Source organism: Misgurnus anguillicaudatus, chromosome 12, assembly GCF_027580225.2.
Source record: "Misgurnus anguillicaudatus chromosome 12, ASM2758022v2, whole genome shotgun sequence".
Classification (NCBI taxonomy): domain Eukaryota; kingdom Metazoa; phylum Chordata; class Actinopteri; order Cypriniformes; family Cobitidae; genus Misgurnus; species Misgurnus anguillicaudatus.
In genome coordinates, this window is record NC_073348.2 from 10,634,865 (window position 1) to 10,661,432 (window position 26,568).

Sequence of the window (26,568 nt, forward strand, 5' to 3'; positions counted from 1 at the left end):
GGGATGGCAAATCGTCCAGCCAGCAAGGTAAGTGCCCACAGGGAAAGGACAGGGCGGAGCTCCATCGTCCCTGTCACACCTCCTGTGTTTTTGTAAATCCTGTGGCGCCCTTCTCTTCCTCCTGAAGGCAAAGAAACATAAGATGAATGCTGGGAATTAGGTAAGTATCGTTCGTCGCCGTATTATCTCCTCTAGGTTTTCGGGACGTGCAAGGTGAGTTAGCTTTAGCTCTGGGTAGGTATCGTTCGTGGTCTTATTCTTTCCTCTAGGCTCTCGGGACGTGTAAGGTGAGTTAGCTTTAGCTCTGGGTAAGTATTGTTCGTCGCCGTATTCTCTCCTCTAGGTTTTCGGGACGTGCAAGGTGAGTTAGCTTTAGCTCTGAGTAGGTATCGTTCATGGTCGTATTCTTTTCTCTAGGCTCTAGGGATGTGTAAGGTGAGTTAGCTTTAGCTCTGGGTAAGTATCGTTCGTCGCCGTATTCTCTCCTCAAGGTTTTCGGGACGTGCAAGGTGAGTTAGCTTTGGCTCTGGGTAAGTATCGTTCGTGGCCGTATTCTTTCCTCTAGGCTCTCGGGACGTGCAAGGTGAGTTAGCTTTAGCTCTGGGTAAGTATCGTTCTTCGCCGTATTCTTTTCTCTAGGCTCTCGGGACGTGCAAGGTGAGTTACCTTTAGCTCTGGGTAAGTATCGTTCGTGGTCGCATTCTTTTCTCTAAGCTCTCGGGACGTGTAAGGTGAGTTAGCTTTAGCTCTGGGTAAGTATCGTTCGTTGCCGTATTCTCTCCTCTAGGTTTTCGGAACGTGCAAGGTGAGTTAGCTTTAGCTCTGGGTAAGTATCGTTCGTGGTCGTATTCTTTCCTCTAGGCACTCTGGACTTGTAAGGTGAGTTAGCTTTAGCTCGGCAGACCGTGTATGTCTTTGGTCATTGTAGTCTGCTATACTTTAGGCTTGCCACACAAGACGAATAACTTCAGCTCAACGGACAGTGGGTATCTTTAGTCGTTGTAATTTGTTATACTTTAGGCTTGCAACACAAGACGAGTTAAAACACTCTGTACAATACCTCTTCGGGGGACACAGTTCACCTCTATATCTTCTGGGCCAGGGTTTGCAGCGGGCAGTCAGAAGATGTTTAGGCGACGTGCTGGTGACCACAGCTTTCGCTCGTTCCCCTAGGGCTCTCCCAGACCTGTGAGTGGGTACAGACAGCAAGAAGAGACGGCACAGCACACCAAAGTTCCAGTGCACACACGTCAAGACGAAAAGCTCACCCACAGCACTTCAGACACACTCCAGTGATTAATAAGGTCTGCACCCTCTGCCGGGTTGAGGCCCATCCTAAGAAGAACTTGGATTTTCTGTAATCACACAACCTTCGACCAATCGGTCAGGCCCGCAAGACCACCAGGCCCAAATCTGCTGCTTCAACTCCTTCACTGATATCCTCATATACAGTGGTCAAAAACATCAGTTGTGCTTGGTATGCATATAACTCTATTAAGAGAGGTGAATAGTATCAAATGTCCGCATTACTCACAGTCTGTGTGGATGTATGTCTTACTCCTTTCACCATCCCCTTTCCAGATGTGTCCCAAATTCGCCGCAGCTTTCCCCAAACTGTCTCTCTCTCCGTGTCTTTATCACAACACACATACAGTGGTAAGTAAATCTCTTTAGCAGTATTTCACGTCGCTCACCCCGTTTATTCGTTGGTTTCCTTTACACCGTCCAATCCTTTCAGAGCCTCCTCGTCCTGTAGCGCTCAGATATTCGCTCACGCTACGCCTGTGGCGCTTCTTTCCCAACAGTCTCACCTTCCTGCAACTCCATTGCTCCTTAAGTACTCTCTGCATCCATAGGATTACCCAGTCGGTAAGCGCCACGTCACTCCTCTCACCTGCTGTGCATTTCGGCCTGATTTTGGTTGCCCCGGGTTACCCGGAAGTGCCGGTGTTTCCGGTATTCGGTCCGGGCGGAACCTGTACTCACAACTTGGGTCCCGCCTCAACAGTCACTCCGTGACAGTACATCAGAGTCCTGATTTTGTAAGGTATTAAAATGTTCAGCCCACCTCTCCAGGATGCTATTCTGGTCTTTCAAGATTTTGGAATCATCTGCTGTTCTCAGGAGAGTGATACAGTGACTTTTTGGGCCGTAGATGGATTTGACTGCATTGTAAAAGTTGTGCATGTCATTTCTGTCAGGGAATGTCTGAATTTCATGAGCCTTCTTCAGCCACCATTTGTTCTGTAAGGTGCTCAGAGTTCTCTGCACTTCTTGAGGATTTTTTTCCATTGCTGTCTGACAGTGCTGGATAAAGGGTTTTTTAAGGTTTCCTGATGTGCTTTGTGCATGTTGCTTAACAAGTTATGGATGAACTCTGAGTTGTTATTAAACCAATCTTGATGGTTCCTGCTCTTATGGTCGATTGTCTGGGCTGCTGCTTCATGAAGGGCTACAGTGATAGAGGTCCACTGCTGTTCTGTGGTATTTCCACCCTTCAGGAGGAGTTCTAGAGCACGAGATTGTGGATTCAGTCATTCGAGCCATTACACCAGGCCTACAATTACGAAGCTACTTGGAAGGAAAGACAGGTTTAACTCTAGGAATGCTGAGACGAATCCTCCGCTCTCATTACCAAGAGAAAAATGCCACTGAGCTGTACAAGCAACTGACAGCTGAGTCACAACATGCAAAAGAAACCCCACAAAGTTTTCTTATTCGTGTGCTGGATTTGAGACAAAAAATTATCTTTGCATCACAAGAAGATGAGTCAGGCTTAAAGTATGACCCGGCACTTGTGCAAAATATGTTTCTTCATACTGTGCTAACCGGTTTGCAGAATGATCGCATCCAAAGCGACCTTCAACCATACCTGACTGACACCACACTTACTGATGAAACGCTGTTGGAAAAGCTTAATGTGGCGTGCTCCCACGAGACCGAGAGGCAAAGCAAACGAAAGAGTGAAAGAAATTCTACTGTGAATGTTATCCAAGTAAGTGATCCAACTCCTCATTCAAAAAACAAACAAAAACAGCCAAAATTCGATTTGGTTTCACAGTTGAAAAGTTTAAGTGAAGAAGTTATGCACATCATGGAATCAATACAGCAACCCTCAGCGACATCGCAACAGTGCTGTGCTGTCAACAATGACGTCTCAAATCTAAGAGCACCCCTTCAGTCGGCCCCAAAGGAAAATCAGGTACCACGGAGCCCGGTCTGGCTGTCAAATCAAAATAAGGTGGGACAGCAGCAGCAGTACCCGTTTCAAACCTCAAACAGAGAGTGGCCCGATCACAGAGTAGAATGCAGTTAAACAGGGAAGGGTTGCCACCGCGGGACAAGGAGCGACCCAGCAACTAAAATTGTCCCCTCAGCGACCAGAAGGAGTTAAGCAAGTGGAATTACAGCCAGAACTGATTCCCTTTGAGTGTAATTTTATTTCTGAATGTCAAGTTAACAAACACTTACCAGTGACTTCCCTTGTGGGCAAACAATGCTTAGTCACTTGTTACCTGAATGGACACAAAACAGTGGCATTATGGGACACAGGATCCCAAGTGTGTATTGTGGATCAACAATGGAAGAATCAATACTTACCTGGAGCAAGACTTAGGGATGTCTCTGAAGCAACAGAGGCTGCAGAAAACTTGAACCTCGTTGCAGCTAATGGTTCAGTTATGCCATACGAAGGGTGGATTGAGATCACGTTTAGCCTGACTCCACCTGCAAACAAAGTAAAAGAGTTAGTCATTCCTGTCCTTGTTATTAAAGACCACCAGCTGCCTAAGCCAATCATTGGATACAATGTAATTGAGCAGGTAATGAAACAAAGTCAAGTGAGTGATGAGGGCAAAGGACATTTAGGTAAAACTGTCAGATGTGCTTTTCCGAACTTGAGGAGAAGTAAAGTTCAAACATTCATTAACTTGTTAACAGCTGAGAGTTCAAGTGAGTATTTAGTCAAGCTAACAAAAGATCACGTGAATGTACCAAAACATACTACCATACAAATCTAGTGCCAGGCCAAAATGCCTCACATTAAGCAAGACAGTGTCATGTTGTTCGAACCATCTGTCAATCCACAATACCCTGATGGCTTGGAACTCCTGGAAACACTGGTGAGTCTAAAAAAAGGGAGCCGACCTGTGATTCAAATTAATGTCCAGAATGTGACTGACCACAACATTATGCTGTTGGGGAGAACTGAACTGGGAACAATTCAAACAGTAAAGTCAGTGTTACCTGCGGCAATGTCATCATGTGTGACTGTGTTAACGAACATGAAGAGTCAACAAGTGAGAACAAGACTGATAGTGATGAGGCATGGGACCCCCCAGTGGATGTGAATCATTTATCTCAGGAGCAGAAACAGAAAGTCAGACAAATGTTGCGGGAGGAGTGTCATTCCTTTTCAAAGTCAGATGCAGACATTGGATGTGTCAAAGATCTCCAGTTACACATCAACTTGACTGACCAGACACCTGTTGTCAGAACATATACATCAGTTCCGAAGCAATTATACCAAGAAATTAAAGATTATCTCCATGATTTAATTACCCAGGGATGGATTGAAAAATCTCACTCACCTTATTCATCTCCAATTGTCTGTGTCAGAAAAAAAGATGGCAGTCTCCGATTGTGTATTGATTACAAGGACCTTAATCGGAAAACAGTACTTGACCGCCAACCGATACCAAAAGTACAGGACATATTGGATGGTTTAGGAGGAAATCGGTGGTTCTCCTTACTAGATCAGGGGAAGGCGTACCATCAAGGTTTCATGACAGCAGAAAGCAAACCACTGACAGCTTTTGGTATGCCATGGGGGCTACACCAATGGGTCCGGATCCCTTTCGGGTTAACGAATGCACCGTCTGCAATCCAGCAATTTATGGAAACATGCCTGGAGGGACTGCGAGACGAAATTTGTGTACCTTATTTGGATGACATCTTGGTCTTTACAAAATCCTTCGACGAGCATGTGGAAGCATTAAGGAAGGTCTTACAGCGCCTGCGCTCGTATGGAGTGAAACTTAAGCCAAAAATATTTTATTTATTCAAGGAAGAGGTCCGTTATTTGGGAAGAATAGTCTCTAAGGAAGGGAGCAGGATGGATCCAGCAGATACAGTAGCAGTGACAGCTCTCAAAGACAGAAGGCCCACCACTGAAGGAGAGTTAAGAAGGTCTTAGTGTTGTTCAGTTACTACCGCCCTTTCATTAAGGACTTCACGAAGATTGCTTCCCCTTTGTATGATCTGTTGAAGAAGGACAATAACAAAGGAGAAGTACAAACAAAAGACAAACGGAAAAAAAGAACTCAACCTAAAGGTCATGTGGTCTTGTCAAGCCAGGCGATTGAATGGACAGAGCGACACCAAGCAATCCTATCAAAACTGATTGACTGTTTAGTCACGCCACCGATACTGGGGTTCCCAGACTTCATGAAGCCATTTGTACTCCACAGATGCGTCAAATCAAGGACTGGGAGCTGTCCTATATCAGCACCAAGACGGAAAACTGAGAGTGATCGCATATGGGTCAAGGACATTAACCACAGCAGAACAGAATTACCATTTAAACAGTGGAAAACTGGAATTCTTGGCCCTAAAATGGGCTATCACTGAAAAATTCCCGGATTATCTTTACTATGCACCTACCTTTGCAGTGTATAGCGATAATAATCCCCTCACCTATGTTTTGTCGTCCGCCAAATTAAATGCAACAGGATGCCGATGGGTTTCAGAACTTGCTGACTTCCACTTCACTATTCGGTATCGACCAGGCAAAGAAAATATCGATGCCGATGCCTTATCCAGGTTGACAACAGTCTCAGAAGAAACAATACCAGAGTACACAGAGGAACTCTCATCAGATTTCATTGGAGCTATGATCCAGGCGGTGGAAGTTCAATCTGAATCAGGAATGCCATCCCAGGTGAAAAAGTAGTACACTTCCATAGTGTATTTAAAGTGCTTTATTTTCGCACACTAATTTTTGTACTTAATATACTAAAAATTAATCTTTAGTACTTAAGATCATTTAAGCGTACTTCACTGTGCTACCTTGAGACACCACGAATATGAACCAAAATGCATTTTTAACATACTATCTCTGTATTAAAAAATGTATTTAGTTAACACCTGTATTAAACCCGAACTCAACCTTCATACAAAGATGGGTTCAAGTCCACTACAAGTGGTATCTAAATACATTTTTTAAATACATTTTTAGCACATTTTAGTTTATATTTATGGTGTCTCAAAACAGCACAGTGAAGTACACTTAGATGTTCCCAAGATCATCTCAAGAAGTACTAAAGATTCATTCCCAGCACATTAAGTACAAAATTAGTGTGCGAAAATAAAGCACTTTAAGTACACTATGGAAGTGTACTACTCTTTCACCTGGGATGGTATGTTGCTGTTGCTTGCCAGAGTCCACTAACATGTATGGAAACCAGTGCAGAATCAACAGATCCCCTGTCCAAGGAAGGGATCAGGAGAGCTCAAAATGAAGATAAAGACATAGAGTGGGCATCTCGACACTTACAATCAGGAGTAAAGCCACAACTTAAACAGTGGAGGGCTATGGGGCCAACAGTGAAAGGTTTGATGAGAGAGTGGGATAAGTTAATGCTGGACAAAGATGGTATTCTGTGGAGGAAAACAGCGCAGAGAACTCAGCTCGTATTGCCAGCAGAATTTCGGAAAATTGCACTGGAACAATTGCATGATGGGATGGGACATCAAGGAATTGAGCGGACCATGAGTGTGATACGAGACCGCTTCATTTGGCCCCACATGCAACAAGATGTTGAGCATTATGTGTTGAGGGCGTGCTCTTGTATTAAGCAAAAGAAACCATGCAGAGAGACACGAGCGCCCCTTAAGCCAATCACAACGACTTGCCGATTCGAACACGTCGCAGTGGACTTCCTGCACTTGGAAAAATGTAACGGAGGATACGAATATATCCTTGTCATAGTCGACCACTTCACAAGATTCGCACAGGCATATGCAACAAAGTCAAAATGGCCGATAAACTCTTTAATGACTTTGCCCTTAAATTTGGATTTCCATCGAGAATACATCATGATCGGGGAGGGGAGTTCGAAAATCAGCTATTCGGAAATGGGCAAGTAGAGAGATTTAATAGGACATTGTTGCAAATTTTGAAAACTCTCACAGAAAAACAGAAATCAAATTGGAAAAACTCCCTAAACAAGTTGATCTATGCCTACAACTGCACAAAAAATGATGTGACGGGTTACTCACCTTTCAGCTCTTGTTTGGCCGGTCCCCTAGACTCCCAATTGATGTGTACTTTGGGGTTAACACAGACCGTTCATCTACAAGCCATAGTGAGTACCTGGAGTCATGGAAACGAGGAATGCAGGAAGCACAAGAGATTGCTAAAGAACATGCAAGAAAGGCAAGTGATCGAAACAAGAAAACTTATGATCAAAAAGTGAGATGTTCCGATCTTGACCCAGGAAGCAGAGTGTTTGTGAGAAACCTGACGCCCAGAGGAGGGCCAGGTAAACTTCGGAACTATTGGGAAGAAATAATCCATGTTGTTGTACGCCGAGTTGCAGAGGATGCACCAATTTATGAGGTCAAACCAGAACAAGGAAAAGGGAGGTCACGAATATTACACCGAAACCTGCTGATGTCATGTGATCACTTACCTCTTGAAGTCGATCCAACGCCGAGACCTAAACCAAAGCAAGGGCAGTCACAGGAGAACCCCAACGCACCTGTAAATAGAGTGGAAGAGAGTGAGTTAGACAGTGAAAGTGACTATGAGTGCTATGTTTCAATTGATCCTTACCAATTGAGGAAACAGTCAAGTTCTTGTGAGCAGAGTGAGGAGGAGGTAGCAATGCCACCTGTCCCGCCCGAGTTGCCTGTTTCTCAGGATGCAGCAGATGATTCAGCATCACAGTATGAACTTGGACAGCTACCTTCGAGGGCAATAGGAGATGTCCCAACACTTTCTAATGAACCTGTAAAAGAGAACAGATTTGGACTGCTTAAAAGTCAGAGGGAAAATGAGTCCGTAATTGCACAAGAACACTCACTTGTAAAGGAATCAGCCGAAACAGTAGGGTTAAGTAACAGATCTGAGGAGATGCCAAGAGAACATCATTATTCAGTGAGGCAACGACGAGCACCAAAGAAATTCACGTATGATAGTTTAGGCACACCTACCTGTTACCAAGTCCAAGTTACTGGTCCTACATATGATCCACACTTTGTTAACATGTGGACACCCTCTGTAATGCCTTGGATGCAAATGGTGTTTCCCTACCTGGCATCATCATCATCTGTTTGTTATTAAGCATGAACTGAAATTGCAAAACATACATAGTAGTTGTTCTTACAGCCTGTAAAAGAACTAGAAAAAAAGAAAAAAAACATGGACTGTTTGCACATATACATATACACATAAAAATGGACTGTTTGCACATATACATATACACATGAAAATGGACTGTTTGCACATATACATTACACATAAAATGGACTGTTGCTAGGCCAAAGAAGACATGGACTGTTTGCAAGGCCTAAAAAAATATTGAATGAACACTTTGCACATGCAGCTTTTTGAAAGCATTTTTTGCAGAGACTCTGGATTATTCCTTTTAAGTTTTGTGGCATCAGCCTGGGACCTAAAAGTATTTTTGTTTTCAATGAAGTGGACTTCTTTTGCCTCTTTGAGACATTGAATAAGGCCCTTGCACTTTGATTGTTAATGTGTGGAATAATCTATTGCATTTGAGTCACGAAAAACTCACCAGTTGATGTACACTGTGAAAAGGTGAACTTAATATTGATAAAATGTGTATATGGGTATACAGATGTGAAACAGGACATGGTATAAAGTGTATCAAAGAAAGAAGAAAACAGTGGGTAATGAAAAGTTGTAATGATTGATAAGAGCATTGGTGAATGTCGGGACGACATTTTTTGCTGTAGGGGAGAGTGTGATAAAGTGGGAAAATACAGTTTTTGTAAAGACAGTTTCTGCTTGATATCTGATAGACAAATTAAAATAACTAAAATGTTTATATTGATTAAATGTTTACAAAATGACTAAAATGTATGTTGATATTGGTCAAATGTTGATACTTGTTAAATGTTATAAAATTAACTAAAATTATAATTAACTTGTTTTATCGTAACGATGATATGTATGCATGTGATTGGTTATGCGTGTGTGTTTGCGTGGTCACGTACCTGCGTGCCTGTCGCCATGCGCAGATAGAGTGAACGTCCCGAGACGCGCTTTATTCAGGATAAAAGTACTGAAGAAGCAACACGTCTGTGATTTTCTCTCTTCATATTTCTATCTCTCCTTTCAGGAGTACTACATTGGTTATGGTCAGGTTGTGCTCAGAGCAGAGGGAAGTAACCTCATGCCATTTTAGTTGGCCTGACCAATCCCATGCCTGCCAAGTACTCCTTTCCATATTTCACTATTTTTTCCAACGCGGGCGTTAAAGTCCCCAAGCAGAAGAATCTTATCATTTTTGGGGATCTGGTGGAGAACGTCATCCAATGTCTGGTAGAAAGAGTCTTTAGACTCACTGTAAGATGGTAGAGTTGGAGCATACACACTTACAGTTGTGTTCAAAATTATTCAACCCCAACTGAAATTGATTGTTTTGGCCGGTTTGACATTGATTTTGATCATTCAGTCATCCTGCTTACAATTACATCAAAGAGGCATGTGTAGGTCAGACAAATATAACATAACATTTATAATGAAATAACCACAAATGTCTTTTCTGTGCTCCCATCATTTTCAGTTTTATTCAACCCCCAAGTGACATTCAATCTAAGTACTTAGTACAACATCCTTTTACAGTTAAAACAGCTTTTAAACGTGAAGCATAGCTTGACACAAGTGTCTTGCAGCGATCTACGGGTATCTTCGCCCATTCATCATGGGCAAAAGCCTCCAGTTCAGTCACATTCTTAGGCTTGCGCACTGCAACTGCTTTCTATAAGTCCCACCAGAGGTTCTCAATCGGATTTAAGTCTGGTGACTGCGATGGCCACTTCAAAATGTTCCAGCCTTTTTTCTGCAACCATGCTCTAGTGGATTTGGAGGTATGCTTGGGATCATTGTCCTGTTGAAAGGTCCAACATCTCCCAAGGCTCAGGTTTGTGACGGACTGCAACACATTGTCATCCAATATCTCCTGGTACTGAAGAGAATTCATGGTACCTTGCACACGCTGAAGTTTCCCTGTACCTGCAGAAGCAAAACAGCCCCAAAGCATGATTGACCCCCCACCATGCTTCACAGTAGGCAAGGTGTTCTTTTGTTCATAGGCCTTGTTTTTCCTCCTCCAAACATAGCGTTGATCCATGGGCCCAAACAGTTCTAATTTTCCACAGAACACTATCCCAAAACTTCTGTGGTTTGTCCACATGACTTTTGGCATACTGCAGTCGACTCTTCTTATTCTTTGGAGACAGCAAGGGGGTGCGCCTGGGAGTTCTGGCATGGAGGCCTTCAGTACGCAGGGTGCGTCGTATTGTCTGAGCAGAAACTTCAGTACCCACATCTGACAAATCTTTTCTCAGTTCCTCAGCAGTCACACGGGGACTTTTTTCCACTCTACGCTTCAGATAGCGCACAGCAGTCGCAGTTAGCATCTTTTTTCTGCCACGACCAGGAAGCGTTTCAACAGTGCCCTTTGCCTTGAATTTGCGAATGATGCTTCCTATGGTGTTTCTTGGTATGTTTAACATCTTTGCAATCTTCTTATAGCCCTTGCCCTTCCTGTGAAGATTAATAACCTATTATCTTGTCTTCCTGGACCATTCTTTTGACTTCAACAGGTTTGTAACCACACCAGTAAATGTTTAGAAGGAGTTGAGTATCACAGACATTTTAAAGCTGCCTAATTGGTGCTTATTAGGCTTTATTGCTGTTCCCTGACATCCACAGGTGTTTTCAATACCTGATTGAAAACACTTCAATGAACCTCTGTTCTACAGAGTGGTAGTTCTTTAAGGGGTTGAATAATTGTGTCAATGAAGAATTCACAAAAGAAACATTTACTACTATATTACAAAACCAATTGATTTCATTTTAGTTGCATATGGTTCTTTAAGAAGTCATTGTAGGATTTCATTCTGAATACAATTACAAATGTACACTAAATTCCCTAAAACCCTTAACAGCATTGGGGGTTGAATAATTTTGAACACAACTGTAGCATTGTGGCATAGGGGTTCTTCACCACGGGGATACGGAGGGTCATCAGTCTTTCACTGATGCCGACAGGTGTTTCAGTGAGTCTTGATAATAGTGTGTTCTTGATAGCTAGTCCCACACCATGCAGATGTTGTCCACCTGGGGGATAGCCTTTCCAGTAGAAGGTGTAGCCCATGCCCTCCTCTGTTAGAGACCCCTCATCAAGAAGTCTGGTTTCACTCAGGGCAGCAATGTCGATATCATATTGGCTCAACTCGGCTGCAACCGGGGCTGTCCTTCTATGGGGTCTTTCAGACCTGACATTGGAGTCCAGCAGGGTTCTTATGTTCCATGTTTCCAGTTTAGGGTTGTAGGATTTGTTTCTTCTGTTTCGACCGCAGAAGTGGAATAACCCGACAGGCGCGGTATCCTGTCCAGGTGTATGTTGAGTGGGCATTTTTTAGGCCACCTTTTCTAGGACCTTCCTCAGCTTGAGGAACAGCCATGATGGAAAATATCGTACCCCTTCGTTTGAAGTGAGGTCCTGAAAAATCTTTGTTTTAAGACCCTTCCCCTTTCCCCTCCCCGACAACTAAAAGAGAATCAGGACACCCCTAGCTCTTCACATGAACGCGTTTAACCGAGGGGTAGGGGAAGTGTAGGGGTAGAAATGGAATTTGGCCTTAGATTAGGTTGGGGGAATGCGCTTTGCCAGTTTTAAAACATGGGACTTTTGTGCCCATACTTTATGTAGCGTGCATGTGCCCTCGAGTGTCCAAGACTGCAAGTGTGGGTATTTGGACGGAGCCCTTTTTTTCAGTTCATGCTAAATGAAATTCCTAGATTTTTTTAAATAATTTATTTGGTTTTATAAATTGACTTTTAAAATATGTGACCCTTCCTGTAAAATCCAGCCTAAACATTTTTTTATAGAACAAGTATCAAAGTTTGTTTTCACCTATTATTTTAACTATGACTTTGGCTCGTTGTTAAAACACACAGACCAACTGAACAAGTTAGACCCAGTTTTGACTTTAAATAATTAATTTGCTGTACTGGTTAACCATCTGGTGTTGACTGTGGTGCACTCTTTATTTTTAAATCCCTGTGCAAGAGACTAATTCTGGACATACATATATGATTTATACATCATTTAAAATGGTAAAGTGTCTGTTTTTTGTCCACTCCCAGTTAAAACAAGAGTGTCAAAATAAACATGATCCACGTTCTGATCTCTCTCCCTCAGTGAAGTCCTTACAGTAATGCGTCACAAAATAAACTGTAACTTAACGAAATACTTGTCATACAAACAAAAGATTAATGTCTACATAATGATTGGACTGTCTACTTTTAAATGATGTAAGTGAAATTGAAAACAAATATTCAATATATTTGGTGTAAACTGTATGAGAAGGAGGAGAGTTACCGTGCAATTGGCAAAGGCGGATTATCGCCTCCAACGGGGCTGGAGTGTCTATTATTCAAGCTCTCAACGGAAGAATGTACGGGTGTGAGGCGTTTGGAAAAATAGGTCCACAAGTTTACAACAAATGGTAAAACACCTGTTGGAAAGCATCTTTTGCAGTGATTTTTGTGTGAGCATATCAGTGAACACCCCTGACCACTCACTCGGTGAGTTTCACGTCTTTGTAAACGAAAATTTAATGCATTTTAGGAATGATTGTTCCAGTGCACCTATACACACATTATAGATGTCTTAGATTTCACATCATATAATCGGACTACTTTTGGATTACATTTAGATTACTTTTGACAAATCTTATTTGATTTTAAATATATAAAGAGGGTAAAAATATATTCAATTCTATTTCACCAACAAAAGCCTTAAAATTTCATTTTTAAAGTGCAATGTACAGACAGTTAATACTTCACAATACTAACACTATTTTACTTTGCTATTAGTGTCAACACACTGAAAATAACAAAATCACTCTTTATGAATTTAAAACATATTTACTTAAAATTATGTAAATAAAAACAAAAACAGCAACAATAGAATTTCATGATATTCACTGCAACAACACTCCTAGGTCTAAAATTTCACCTTACAAATGAAACTGAAGTGTTTCTTTAAAAATGAAATGGTGTCTATACATCCAGTCAAGGGCGCAAGTTTGATTTTTACATTGGTAAAGAAATAAAGAAAATCGTCCTCCAAGCCGCATTGTCACAAAGGTTTTATCACTGTTTACTATAACAATAGTTAAAATAGTATTTTTTGATATTAAGGTTACAGGCCAAAAACAACAAATAGTTCAGTTTTAATTATTATTATTGTGGCAAGACGAGGGGGTTGGGGAATAGCTTCATGACGAAAGCAAGGATTTTTGCATAAAACTCAGACTATGCCACCCTGGGACTTACACCCAGGGAAATATTCATTACACCCAAAAGGGTGGTAAAGCACACAGGTTTGTTGCTCTTTAAAAAGAAGAATGAGCAAGAGACGTGGGTATAATACAAAAATAGATTTTTATTTACACGTAATCTCTGTAAAATGAGCACTCTAAAACATACAATCACAAAATGCACCACAATCAACACACACTCAAAAATAAGATTAATAGAAACAAAACAAACATATAGTAACCAGCAGGGCTGAGGTTCCCAGCGGGAGGAATTACTTAATCATGACTCGTGTTTACAAAAAGGCATACACACACACACACCACTTTGCACTCAGATTACACAACCACACACTTCAAGTGTTACACAGCACACGCTGAGGAGGAAGCAGCACCACCGGACAGATCCATCCACCCGTGGGACCCCAGCTCCTGCAACAAATTAAAACAATGTAAATAATTGGGTCACAAAAAAACAAAATGGTGGCGACTAGCCTTATTCACAAGGCCGACGACCACCACAAACAATAAAAGAATCAAATTAAATAAAGAAATTAACCAATCACAATTAATTAAACCATACAATAAGGCAATATACAAGATGTAGGTAGCTAACAATAGCTACGTTTACATGGACACATTTTGCCTCCATCGGATTAAAATCCTTCAGATTAATAAATCCTATCATAGCGTTTACATGAACACTTAATAATGTGATCGGATTGATGTGCGTGTTTATATGACACAAGATTTACATCAGATTTGATAATTTGACATGCGCACATTGCACAAATATAGTTTCACGCTGTTTCAAGATTTGCTTTGTGCCTCAGCTGATTATAAAGCAGCAGCAAAAACACCCATTCACGTGTGCCCAAAAAGCGTATTTTACTTCACGCAGTGCTGCAGAGACCGTTCGCGAGAGCGAGTCCAAACACACGCGTTTGTGGATCAGAGAATAAATCATGGACTGACCGGACAACGCTGTCTTGTATCACTTTATGGGGAATTGGAAGGATAATAGGAACAAGATTAACAAGACAATCACTTCTTGTGACTTCCTTCAACAAAACAAACTAAAATATTTGCGTCACATGTCATTAAGGCAATTCTACGTCATTGCACGTGTGAATATGCTCACACTCCCGTCCTTCAGGTGGCGGAAATGCGCCTTTCAGTGGGTTTACCAACCGCCATTAAAAAAATAAAAGATGGCACATGCGCAGAGCGTCCCACTTTCAGTTATCCATCCGATCAAGTGTATACATGTCCTTTTGAGCGGATTACAAAAGGTATAAACCACCCCTAACAAGCGGATTAGATTTTTAATCAGATTGGCACTTTTTAGTCCGATTGAGGTGTTTACATGGAGCATTTTTATTCAGATTGATCATTTAAACGGATTACAAATGTCCATGTAAACGCAGCTAATGTAGCAGTCAGTGTTATAAACAGACCACAGTCCTCAAGAACCAGCTGGAATGAGCAATCTTACATATTAGTACCTTGGGTCATATGAACAAAGACAGGTTCACAGACACAGGTGATTGTCTACTTAGACAGTAAGGAAAAAAATAAACAAACAAAATAAACAGATACTTGATGCATTAGAGACAAAGCCGATGGAAAGCTACTCGTTCACACACCGAGAGCGAACGACGGCTCTGTAATAATCACGTTAAAACTGGAGCGTTACTTCTAGATGTCCAGCAGAACCAGACAGTGTACAGTCCAGATTATAGCAGTGCAGATAATCTCATTGTTAATAGTGGTGCAACACTGCAGCGCAATAGTTAAAAACACAGCGCAAGGAGAGACACGGAATAGAACGAAAGGGAGAAACCTAGAATAAACAAATATCATATTAAAACTAAATCACAGCGTCACACGTTATAAATTCGTGCTGTACACTTACCGAACAGTGGTCACCCCAGATGAATTAACATTTTAACGGGATATGTTAACCAACATCAGGTCAACCTATAGCCAACTGAGGTTAAACAGTCACGTAACCCACTTTAACAGCACAACGAGGGCACCAGCATGCTGGACAAACAACAGACTAAAACCAACACAATCCTTAGTTTTAAATGACAAACACAGATTAAAACTAACCATAACATGTTAGCAACAACAATTAACCTGCCGCTATCGTTGCAAACACCCGGGGGAAAAGTCGGACATGAGACGCATTCAGAGCAGCAACCAATCACCGCTTAAAAAGGGAACTGCCACTCTCTGATAGGTGACATCAGCTGTCAGTCACAGCTCACCTAATCCTGCTACATTATTGTTTGCTTTTTTGTGATGCCATTAAAAATTCTGGCATGGCAAGTGAAAAACTAAACCATAATATTTCCTCCAGATCTGCTCCACCCAAAAAAAAAAAATGCTGAAAAAAGTAACACATTATACTCCCATAGCCATCATAAAACCCATGGCATTGTTTACTAAATTTTGTCAGAAACAAAGAACAAAAATAATTGCTGACCTCCTTGTCATCACCCACTTGTAAACAAACTTAGTTGGGTTCCACAACTACGGAGCCCTTCTGATGACATGGTAAAACTTTTTTTTAAATCGTGGCCACGAATTAGCAATTCGTTCCCACGAATTATTAAATCGTGCGCACGTTTTAGTAATTCGTTCCCTCGTTTAAGCTAAATCATGCGCACTATTTAGTAATTCGTTCCCTCGTTTAAGCCAAATCGTGGGCACCCTTCAGCAATTCGCTCCCTCGCCCAAGCCAAATCGTGCCCACGCTCCACCAACTCGTTCCCTCGATCAAGCCAAATCGTGGCCACGTTCCACAAATCAGTGCCCAGAATTTCATTTAAACCATCTGGACATTAACACAACGCTAACAAGATCAAATTCACTCTAGCCATTATTAATGACGCATACTTAATGCAGTTTTATAAATTCCTGCCAAGAATTTCATTGAAATCATCGGAATAGTGACGCTTATTGCAGCTCAATGCATTAATACATTGCTATTAAGTATAAAATTCATACACCTTATGGCTTTTGTATAAATACAGTTTATTAACTCCTTCACAGAATTTCATAAAATATATTGGGACATAACGTGAGCTAACGCTTTGATACAGTGCTATATAAGGATCAAATTCATACATCTTGGGTCTTAAACCGTTTTATTCATTCCTGCCCGGAATAATAAAAAAAACAATAATCGGGAAATTAACATGACCCTTAACGCATAAATACAGTGCTATTTAAAGATCAAGATTAATCTATATACCTTATTAATGAGCCATACTTCATATACAGTTTTATTAATTCCTGTGCAGAATAAAAAAAACCTTAACACAATCTTTAGGACATTAACATGACGCTTAATGCATGCTAATGCATTAAATACAGTGCTTTTAAGATCAAAATCACTTTATTAATAAGTCACATATTCCTGCACAGAATTAAAAAACATATTGGGACATTAACGTGACGCAGTAATTAATTTTGTCATTTGTTTTGGTTTGTCCAACTAAAAAATCACCCAAGTGACATAAAGAGATTTTATTAAGTTATTTTATTTTAGTGATATTTAAGCCCCTGAATTATTTAGTTTAATTAATTCCTGCGTCACGGTAATGTCCCAATATGTTGGGACAATATATGGGCCGGAATAAATAAAACAGAATATGTATATGACTTATTAATACTGATTTTGATCTTTTACTGTATTTAATGCATTAGCATGCATTAGCATCGCTGGTCAAACTGTGCAGCCTCTTTGCTTAACATAAAAGTGCTCAACCTGTTCGGCAGGTCCAACCATAGGGATTTTTAAAAATATATGGGGATCATTGAACGGCTCCTTTGATGTAAAAAGCCGCGCCGCTCAATGCTTGTTTATTGCAGTACATATGCGGTCGGATTGATCCATCAAGCAGATAGACTATTTGATAGAAAGTGTGGATTAAGGATGTTTAAAATCTCTAGCTTGTGGTCAGTACATGAATGGATCAAATCAGCACATTTGCAAAGGTTTGTCTCCATATGGCTAAATAATAAATACAAATAAGAAGGGTAACTTTGCAGTATCACATTATATATTTTCTACTAAGTGAGTTTCATATTATAAACGAGAGTATTCAACTGCAATATGGCAATATCCTCACAACATTATTATTTCTCAAAACTTTGACAAAAATTATTTTCAAAGGAACTGTATTATTGCAGTTTTTCAAAGATGCACAGATTATTCCGCATATGATTTAAATATTAGTCGAGAGTACATAACAGCAATGAACGTCTTATATGGCAATAAATATCCACATAACTTCAAATAACAACATAATGAAATTAATAAAAAGACAAGGAAGCAGGATTGGCATGTAAATTGTATTATTATTACTACCGGAAAAACAGCAAAATAACTGAAATAAACTCTGAGGTAAATGAGCAATAACAGTGGAAAAAACGTTATTATCTATCAAAACTTTATATGACAAAAATTATATTTAAAGTTATTCAAAGATGCACACATTTTTCATGAACACGTTCATCTCTGGCCTGGCTCTGTTATGTAATAGCTGATTGACAGGTGCGCAACTCCATCTTTCGAACAGGTATAATTTTGTATAGTTACTCATTTAGGAAAATTATCCATGATTTAATGATTTTATTATTATTATGAAAATGTTTTTTTTTTTTGCAGATTGATTACGATTTGTATACCCTAGTTTAAATACAAGACCTTTTTTTTACCACAGAGGGCCGGTGGTATACGGAATTTCCCGATAGATTTTTTGGTCCCACTCCGCCCCTGACTGTATTAATGCGTTAGGCGTCACATTAATGTCCCTACTTTTTAATGGCCCACTGGGCACGAATTAATAAAACTTTATAAGACCCAAGGTGTATGAATTTGATCCTTATAGCACTGTATGTATGTTTTTTTAATTCTGTGCAGGAATAAATAAAACGGACTATGTGACTTATTAATAAAGTGATTTTGCATTAAGCGTCATGTTAATGTCGGTTGTGTTAAGTTTTTTTTTATTCTGCACAGGAATTAATAAAACTGTATATGAAATATGGCTCATTAATAAGGTATATAGATCAATCTTGATCTTTACATACTGTATTTATGCGTTAAGCGTCATGTTAATGCCCCGATGGTTTATTTTTTATTATTCCGGACAGGAATGAATAAAACGGTTTAAGACCCAAGATGTATGAATTTGATTCTTATATAGCACTGTATCAATGCGTTAGCTCACGTTATGTCCCAATATTTTTTATGAAATTCTGGGAAGAAATAAAACTGTATATATACACGAGCCTAAGGTGTATGAATTTTATACTTAATAGCAATGTATTAATGCATTGAGCTGCGATAAGCGTCACTATTCCGATGGTTTAAATGAAATTCTGGGCACTTATTCATAAAACGTGGCCACGATTTAACTTAATCGAGGGAACGAGTTAATAAAATGTGGGCACGATTTAACTTAATCGAGGGAACGAATTACTAAAACGTGCGCACGATTTAGCTTAAACGAGGGAACGAATTACTAAATCGTGCGCACGATTTAGCTTAAACGAGGGAACGAACCACCAAAACGTGCGCACGATTCAACAATTCGTGGGAACGAACCGCCAACTCGTGGCCACGATTCAAAAAAAAAGTCCCACCATGTCATCAGAAGGGCTCCGTACACAACAATATAGAGAGAACAATTCTTGTTCTCCATACATCAATGGCACTGGAGAGGGCCAGGTGTCAGGTGACAACACATTTATTTGATCAAAAAGCTCCAGCTCATGCTCTGGGACCATCCTGGACTGCATGCTACAATTGAGTGCATGAAAAAACTTTTTATGATTGATTTTTATTTGTGTCCCGCCACCAGTCTTCAATAGAATCCCCACCATCTTGAACAGCCTGACAGGCAATCTGGTAATGAGGGCCTGGTGTCTCCATGATTGCTAAGAAAACATCAGCCTGCCGTTTTTAAAACTTTTTTAAAACTTTTTTAACTTTTTTAAAAACCTTCTGAGAGACAAATTTCTTTGTTTTGTAATGCCTCAGACAAGTCTGTAAGCTCTTCTAGAGCATCCAACATTAGTCCCAAATTGACAACAAAACCCTCTGAGGACATTTTAGCTGTAAGCCCATCATACATGCACCTTTCAGCCGAGGTACTGGATGTATCTATACCAGCACTAATAAAGTGCTGGTGCAAAGCACCATACATATTCCAGACATCCTCAACTGTCCTGTAAGAAGAGGCAACCCATCTCACAATTTACACACAACCTATTTTTCTCAACCTGTGCCCACTACTGATGCAGCCTCATCCAGTTCCCTCAAATTCTTTCGAGACTGATTATAAAGACAGTACAGCTTATCCAGGAAACTTGTAAAGTGGTTGGTTTCTACACCGCTCCTTACGGCATCCCCGTCTAACAGCTCTAGCCTGTGATTAAGGCAGTGCCAGCCAACCACTGCTGGATGTCTGGCCTTTAGCTTTGCATACACCCCTGCTTTTCTACACACCATCACAGATGCCCTGTCTGAGCAGAAGCCAAGAAAGAACTGCTTCAGAAACTCATCGTCTAACCCATTGTCCATGAGACACTTGAGCAATACTCAGTGATGCCATCTACAGTAATTTGTTCCAGCTTAATAACCTCTTAAAAAAAATGTATGGGTCTGAATTTTGAATCGATGCGTGATGTATACAACTAAACAAGATTTTTTGCTTAGTGTCGTGCTCTCATCTATGAGGATAACCACTTTGGGCCTTGTATTCCTGATGCTGGTCATCAGGGCATGTTTAATTTCTATTAAGATGAAATAAATAATCTCTGTGCATGTGACATTAGTGTGCAAAACTCTTCCCATATTAGGACCATTCATGCACTGTAGGTCGATGAGCGATGATCTGTGTATGGGCAATTTTTTTTTGGGCAATGTAATATGCCGTCCTAAACACCTTCTCAGTGGTGCACAGCTGTTCTTGTTGCTTGTAGGCAGCTGGCATCTAATGTATTTTTTTTACTTTTTTTACACAGATTAACTCGGCTTTGTATTTAGTATAAAAACAAACCCGATACAGTACAGTAACATTGTTTGAAATATAAAACCTGCAGAAATATGAAAAAGCAACTCTTGAAGTTATTCTTACTCTAATCATATTTGAAGTTGAACTATTCAAGTATATTTTGAGTCCAGGTTTTGTGCTAGGAACAACAGCTGGTTGACCTTCTCTGGGTCTAAAGCTGCCCCGGTGCATGTAACAATATTACCCCCAGTACTAAAAATTCTTTCTGAGCGGGTGCTTGTGGTACCAAAGCATCATCTTCTTGGCACTGTTCTTTGAAAAAGCTCCCCAATGACTTTCATTGCTTCTTCATGCCCAGTGGCATAGGTGGCCTAGCCTGACTACGTCAGACTTTGTACTTTCGCTAAATTTCATTACGCTTCCGTACTAAGTCTGAGATATCTCCGATTTTAACCGTTTTCTCCGGCTTCAAGACCGACGGCCCAATCAACAAACAGAGGGCAGGCTGAAAGCCGTGACTTAGATGCTTAGGGCCGGATGTAAGATTGTAGTTTATGGCGGACAGAAAGCTATTCCCTCTGTTGTGGAGAACCAGCACTTGCCAACTTAAGTCCCAACAAGAAGAGTGTTTGTTAAACATTTTGAATGGAGAGGATGTTGTTGCCCTACTCCCGACAGGTTTTGAAAAAAGTTTAATTTATCAACTATTTCAGAGCCGGACCGTAACGGAGGACATTTACTTGAGTACAGTACTTAAGTACAATTTTGAGGGATCTGTACTTTACTCGAGTATTATTTTTGGGGAGTACTCATGAATTTACTCAAGTACATTTGAGAGGCAAATATTGTACTCTTTACTCCACTACATTTCTATCCATAACCGTGAGTACCCGTTACTTCTAAAAAAAAAGAAAAAAAATCTCAGAAACCCTTGATTTGTTGTTTCCCTTTTCTCAAAAGTGATTGGATTGTGCAGGCGCCACTGATTGGGACAGCCTATCAGCTATCACCTTCAGCTTTCCGCCAAAGTCCCAATAGTCAGATTTAGATAAGAGAAGAAATCATGGACGAAACAATGGATGAAGACACAGCAGGTCCATCCTGGGAATGTGACAGCCCGTGGCTCCACCTCGCCAGACAATTTTAATTTTCTAAACAAGTTAATGATAGTTTTCGCTTTAAGTGTTTGCTGTGTTTACCAAAACAGAGGTTCATTACCGCTTACAAAACCCCTCGAGAGCGGCAGGGATCACTGGTGATCCCGGATTATTGTTTATTCAAAATTCATTACTCTTCAAAACACACTCTTACTTGATCTGGACAAACTCAGCATCACAAGACAGGTTTAAGACTCCATCTTCGACATTTGACCACTGTTTGTTATTAAACTGGTTTGCAGTGACATTAATTTCTTAATTTATGCCAGGAGTTCAAAATAATTAATCTGAAACGTTCATTATTTTGAATAGAAATCATCACTCATAAAATTTATTTGTATTCAAATACATAAAATATACAGAATCCACCAGGGCTATGAGTACAATGGTGTGCATATTTACAGAAATTATCACATGTTAGTAAAATATTTAGTCTTACAGAATAAGATTTCTATTCATTTTCCACTGAATTATGAGATCTGAAGAGCTCAAAAAGCGAACGGAGTGAGATGTGTGTCTCCTCTTCCTGATTTGTGTCAGATTTGACCTCACAGCTCTATCATTTGCTGTACAGCTGTCAATCATCTTACGTCGTTCAATGTGCACTGTGGCAGTAGTAATGCAAAATTTAAAAATGTACTCTTGTACTCTCGATACTTAAGTACTTTTAAAAACAAGTACTTTTTACTTTTACTTGAGTAGACATCTGACTGCAGTACTTTTACTTGTACTTGAGTAAAATTTAGCAAGGGGTAAATGTACTCTTACTCAAGTAATGAACCTGTGTACTCTGTCTGCCTCTGCCGATCATCAGAAACTGTGTGCAGCACAGCTTGGTGTGCAGAATGATCGAGAAATCATGGAGGGGAATTTCATTCTTCACAGTTAAAGGTGGAGAACGCTTGGTTAAACATTCTTTGGTGACATTCCTGATTAACCAGAAAATAAGGTAGGAAGATTTAAATGATGTTTTATTAACAAAGTTCGGAGGGAGCACGTTCAGATAATTAATCACAGGTGGAAGCACTCAGCAATTATACACAGGTGGAAACACTCAGCAATTATACACAGGTGGAAACACTCAGCAATCAACCATGGGAGGGTACATATAGACTCAGCAGTCTTACCACGATCCATTGACAGTTTGTAGCAGCTATTGACAGTTTGTAGCATTAGTAGACTCTTTGGATCAGCTCCCATGTCTCAATCTAGCTCTTCATCAGACAAAGACATAAACATCCCCAGGGATGCATTTTCGCATGTCGCCAGTCCCACTACGATTCCTGCTACGTCGAACGTCACACCTGAACCCAAGGCTTCTTCTCGTGGCCGCACACCGGCCCGATCATCCCAGCGTTCTCCAAAATGCCGAGGCCAGCCTTCGCCGCCCCCGACAAGACCTCCATATTCTTCCAAGGCTTCCTCATTCCACTCGGCCACCCCGACTATCCCACCCATCGGGAATTGGACCGTAGCCGGCCTGAGACAAGCGCTGGGTAACTCGGATATACAGGCTTCTAGAAAAATGAATAAAGCTGAGTTGTATGATCTGTATGTCTCTCTACAGGTGACTCCCAAGATGACCCACAGACAGAGCAAAGCCCACAGGGCCCAAGATTTACCTGTCCAGCCACCTCTGTTGTCTGCCCATTCAGAACACGGCTCACTTCGCCAATCGAGTCACAGCAACAGGCAGAGGCGTCATGCCCATTCAAACTGAGGGGGCACCTGCCCCCTTGGTTTTTTTGAGCCAATGGATTTTGCATCCGACCTCAAAATCAAATAAGCGTCCATTAATCTGTTATTTGACTTTTAATCTGTTTAATATGCACAATATTATACATTCTGTGCTGCATCCTTGTCACTTTTCTGAGATTTTCGCTGTTTTGATAGTGTTTTGATCATGTTACATTACTTTTATTCTGGCGGCAGCTGCGCAGTCGCAGACGTCATCAGCGTCTGGGCGCGCTCACGAGCTCTCTGCTGTTGCTGACTTGCTGCTGCATTTGGCTATCTGAGGAATTAAAACGTGTTAGAAACGCTCACAAGATTTCCAAACCCCAGTATGGTAATGTGCAGTTAACCTCCTCTGTGTAGAAAATGTATGGTTTTAAATGTGACCGTCTCAACGTTATATTAGTAGAGATTCATCTTCTTGGCACAACGCCAAAGTTCGCCAGAGTTCACGCGGGCGCGGAATCTCACATGCTCACATGAGGTAAAATTGAATGCAAAAATCCGTTCCTCTAATAATTTTATCTAAACATATTTTTTAATCACGTGGCTATAGCTTATGTCATTTTTGTTGTTTATATACTTTATGGATTTAAAATTACATTAATTTTATATGATAATGTAGTTCTTGTGCAAAATGCATTAATGACACAATTAAACAAGCCATTAAGACTTAAATAAAACATGCCGTTTCAGATGTAAATATGATGCAAATGTGTCATTATTCTGATTGAATAGTATTTGATATTAAAGTTAGTCATCACTCTTATTTTGGAGGTTTTTGCATGAAAGCCGGGGTTTTCAGATTGTTAGAAATGTAAGTGCCATGGAAAAGACTGAAAGCTCTATAATATTTCGTTTGATGTCTGTGTATACACAAATTTCTGTGAGCTGTTGACACTGTGCCCCCTTAAAAAAAATTGGTGCATGACGCCCCTGACAACAGGGCTCCAGCGAGTCTAGGCCACGCCCCAGTTTTCACCATGACAGGTCCTTTTCCACCTCTTGACAAGACCCAGCCCTCTGCCATTGCCTCTGCCGCCGCAAATGGTCGGGCCCAGTGTCCTCCCTTTAGCAGCTCAGTTTCATAACCCTCATAACCCTTTTCTTTTTCAGTGGCCTCGCCCACATACAGTGGCATGCAGCTTTAACATCTCAAACAGGCACGGGCCTGCCTCCGTTTGCAGCTCAAGCCCACACTTCATCCTTTTATCCTTCACACCTTCCAACTAACTTTCATTTTCAAACCACAACAGGTCACTCAAGCACAATGCTGCCGACGACATTCGCAGCCCCGGATTATACCCTTCCCAGCTCTTCTGCACAAACTAAATCACCATACTCTCTCTTCACAGCTACTCCGTTGCCCGTGGCGTCCAACGCAGTTGCCATGGAACCCCCACCGGTATCTAAAAACATCGGTGATCTGATCCTCTCAGAAATTCAGGATGCTGGCTCCAGAGGCGGACAAATCCCCAACTTCAGTACCTCACTATTCGCGACCGATATTCCCATAACCCACCCGCTAAAACCCCTCCTCGATGCATTGCTCGACACCATCCTCCGAGCAGTGTCTCCCAGGACCCTCCAATCTTACGTGACCGCTTGGAGAAACTTTAGAGCATTCCACAATTCCTATAACATGCCGTTCCCCAATTTCTCTCTCCTTTCTATCACCTCATTTATTTCCCACCTTAATACCATTAAATGCCTCCAAGTAGGATCCATTAAAGGTTACCTGAGCGGCATTCAGTTTTTCTATAAACTAATTTACGGCACTCCCTCGCAGGAGATAAATAATTCTCAAACCTCCCTCCTGCTTAAAGGTATTCAAAGATCCCAGCCCACCCGACCCGACACCAGACAACCGATAACACTAGACATCCTCAACAAATGCATTCGTACCCTCCGCACAGGCTACCAACCTCTCAATACCGCGCGAACACTTAACGCCATGTTCATCCTAGCCTTTTTCGGCTTTCTTAGATGCTCAGAACTTGCTATTACTTCTAAATTCAACCCAAGAAACAACCCCACTATCTCAGACTTATCAGTACTAGATGGAGAAACAATCTCCTTTTTGATTAAACAAAGTAAAACTGACCAAACCAAAAAAGGCCATTTTATCTATATTTTTAACCTTCCGTCGCCAATCCATCCATACCAGTCAGTTCAGGCATATCTTCAATGGAGAAGCTCCCAAGCCAAATAAATCAAATCAAATAAACCCGTGACACGCTTTTGGTTCCAGAAACACCTCAAAACTGTCCTTCAGCAGTCAGGTTTCCCAACAGAGCGCTTTTAAAGCCACTCATTCCGCATAGGTTCCGCAACTACAGCAGCCCAAAAAGGCCTTTCCCAACAGCAGATCCAAGCTCTCGGGAGATGGTCCTCAGATGCTTTCCAAAGCTACATCAGGACCAACCGTTTTCATATTAAAAAAAAGCCCACCAAAGACTCATCGACTAAAACCCTCTGGGCCACTCAACAGGGTTAGCGAGCATTGGTCTCCCAAACAAGGAAAGTTTACACTCAGTGAGCATGCTATAAGTGGAGAGTCTCCATGCAGCATGAAAGAGTGGAGAGTCTCCACGCAGTCGTGAAGGAGCGGAGAGTCTCTGCACAGTCGTGAGGGGGTGGAGAGTTTCCACGCAGTTGTGAAAGAGTGGAAAGTTTCCACGCAGTTGTGAAAGAGTGGAAAGTTTCCACGCAGTTGTGAAAGAGTGGAGAGTCTCCACGCAGCTGTGAAAGAATGGAAAGTCTCCACGCAGCTGTGAAAGAGTGGAAAGTTTCCACGCAGTTGTGAAAGAGTGGAAAGTTTCCACGCAGTTGTGAAAGAGTGGAAAGTTTCCACGCAGTTGTGAAAGAGTGGAGAGTCTCCACGCAGCTGTGAAAGAGTGGAAAGTTTCCACGCAGTTGTGAAAGAGTGGAAAGTTTCCACGCAGTTGTGAAAGAGTGGAAAGTTTCCACGCAGTTGTGAAAGAGTGGAGAGTCTCCACGCAGCTGTGAAAGAGTGGAGAGTCTCCACGCAGCTGTGAAAGAGTGGAGAGTCTCCACGCAGC

The 26,568-nt window shown here is 41.2% G+C and overlaps 1 protein-coding gene across 1 annotated transcript; it reads left to right on the top strand.

The window, feature by feature from the left end:
• Positions 1-24,672: 24,672 nt before the first annotated feature.
• Positions 24,673-25,779, top strand: LOC141369175 (uncharacterized). The gene has a single exon (XM_073874728.1). The coding sequence runs from the start codon at positions 24,777-24,779 to the stop codon at positions 25,716-25,718; it is 942 nt and encodes a 313-aa protein (XP_073730829.1). The 5' UTR covers positions 24,673-24,776; the 3' UTR covers positions 25,719-25,779.
• The last annotated feature ends 789 nt before the right edge of the window (positions 25,780-26,568 follow it).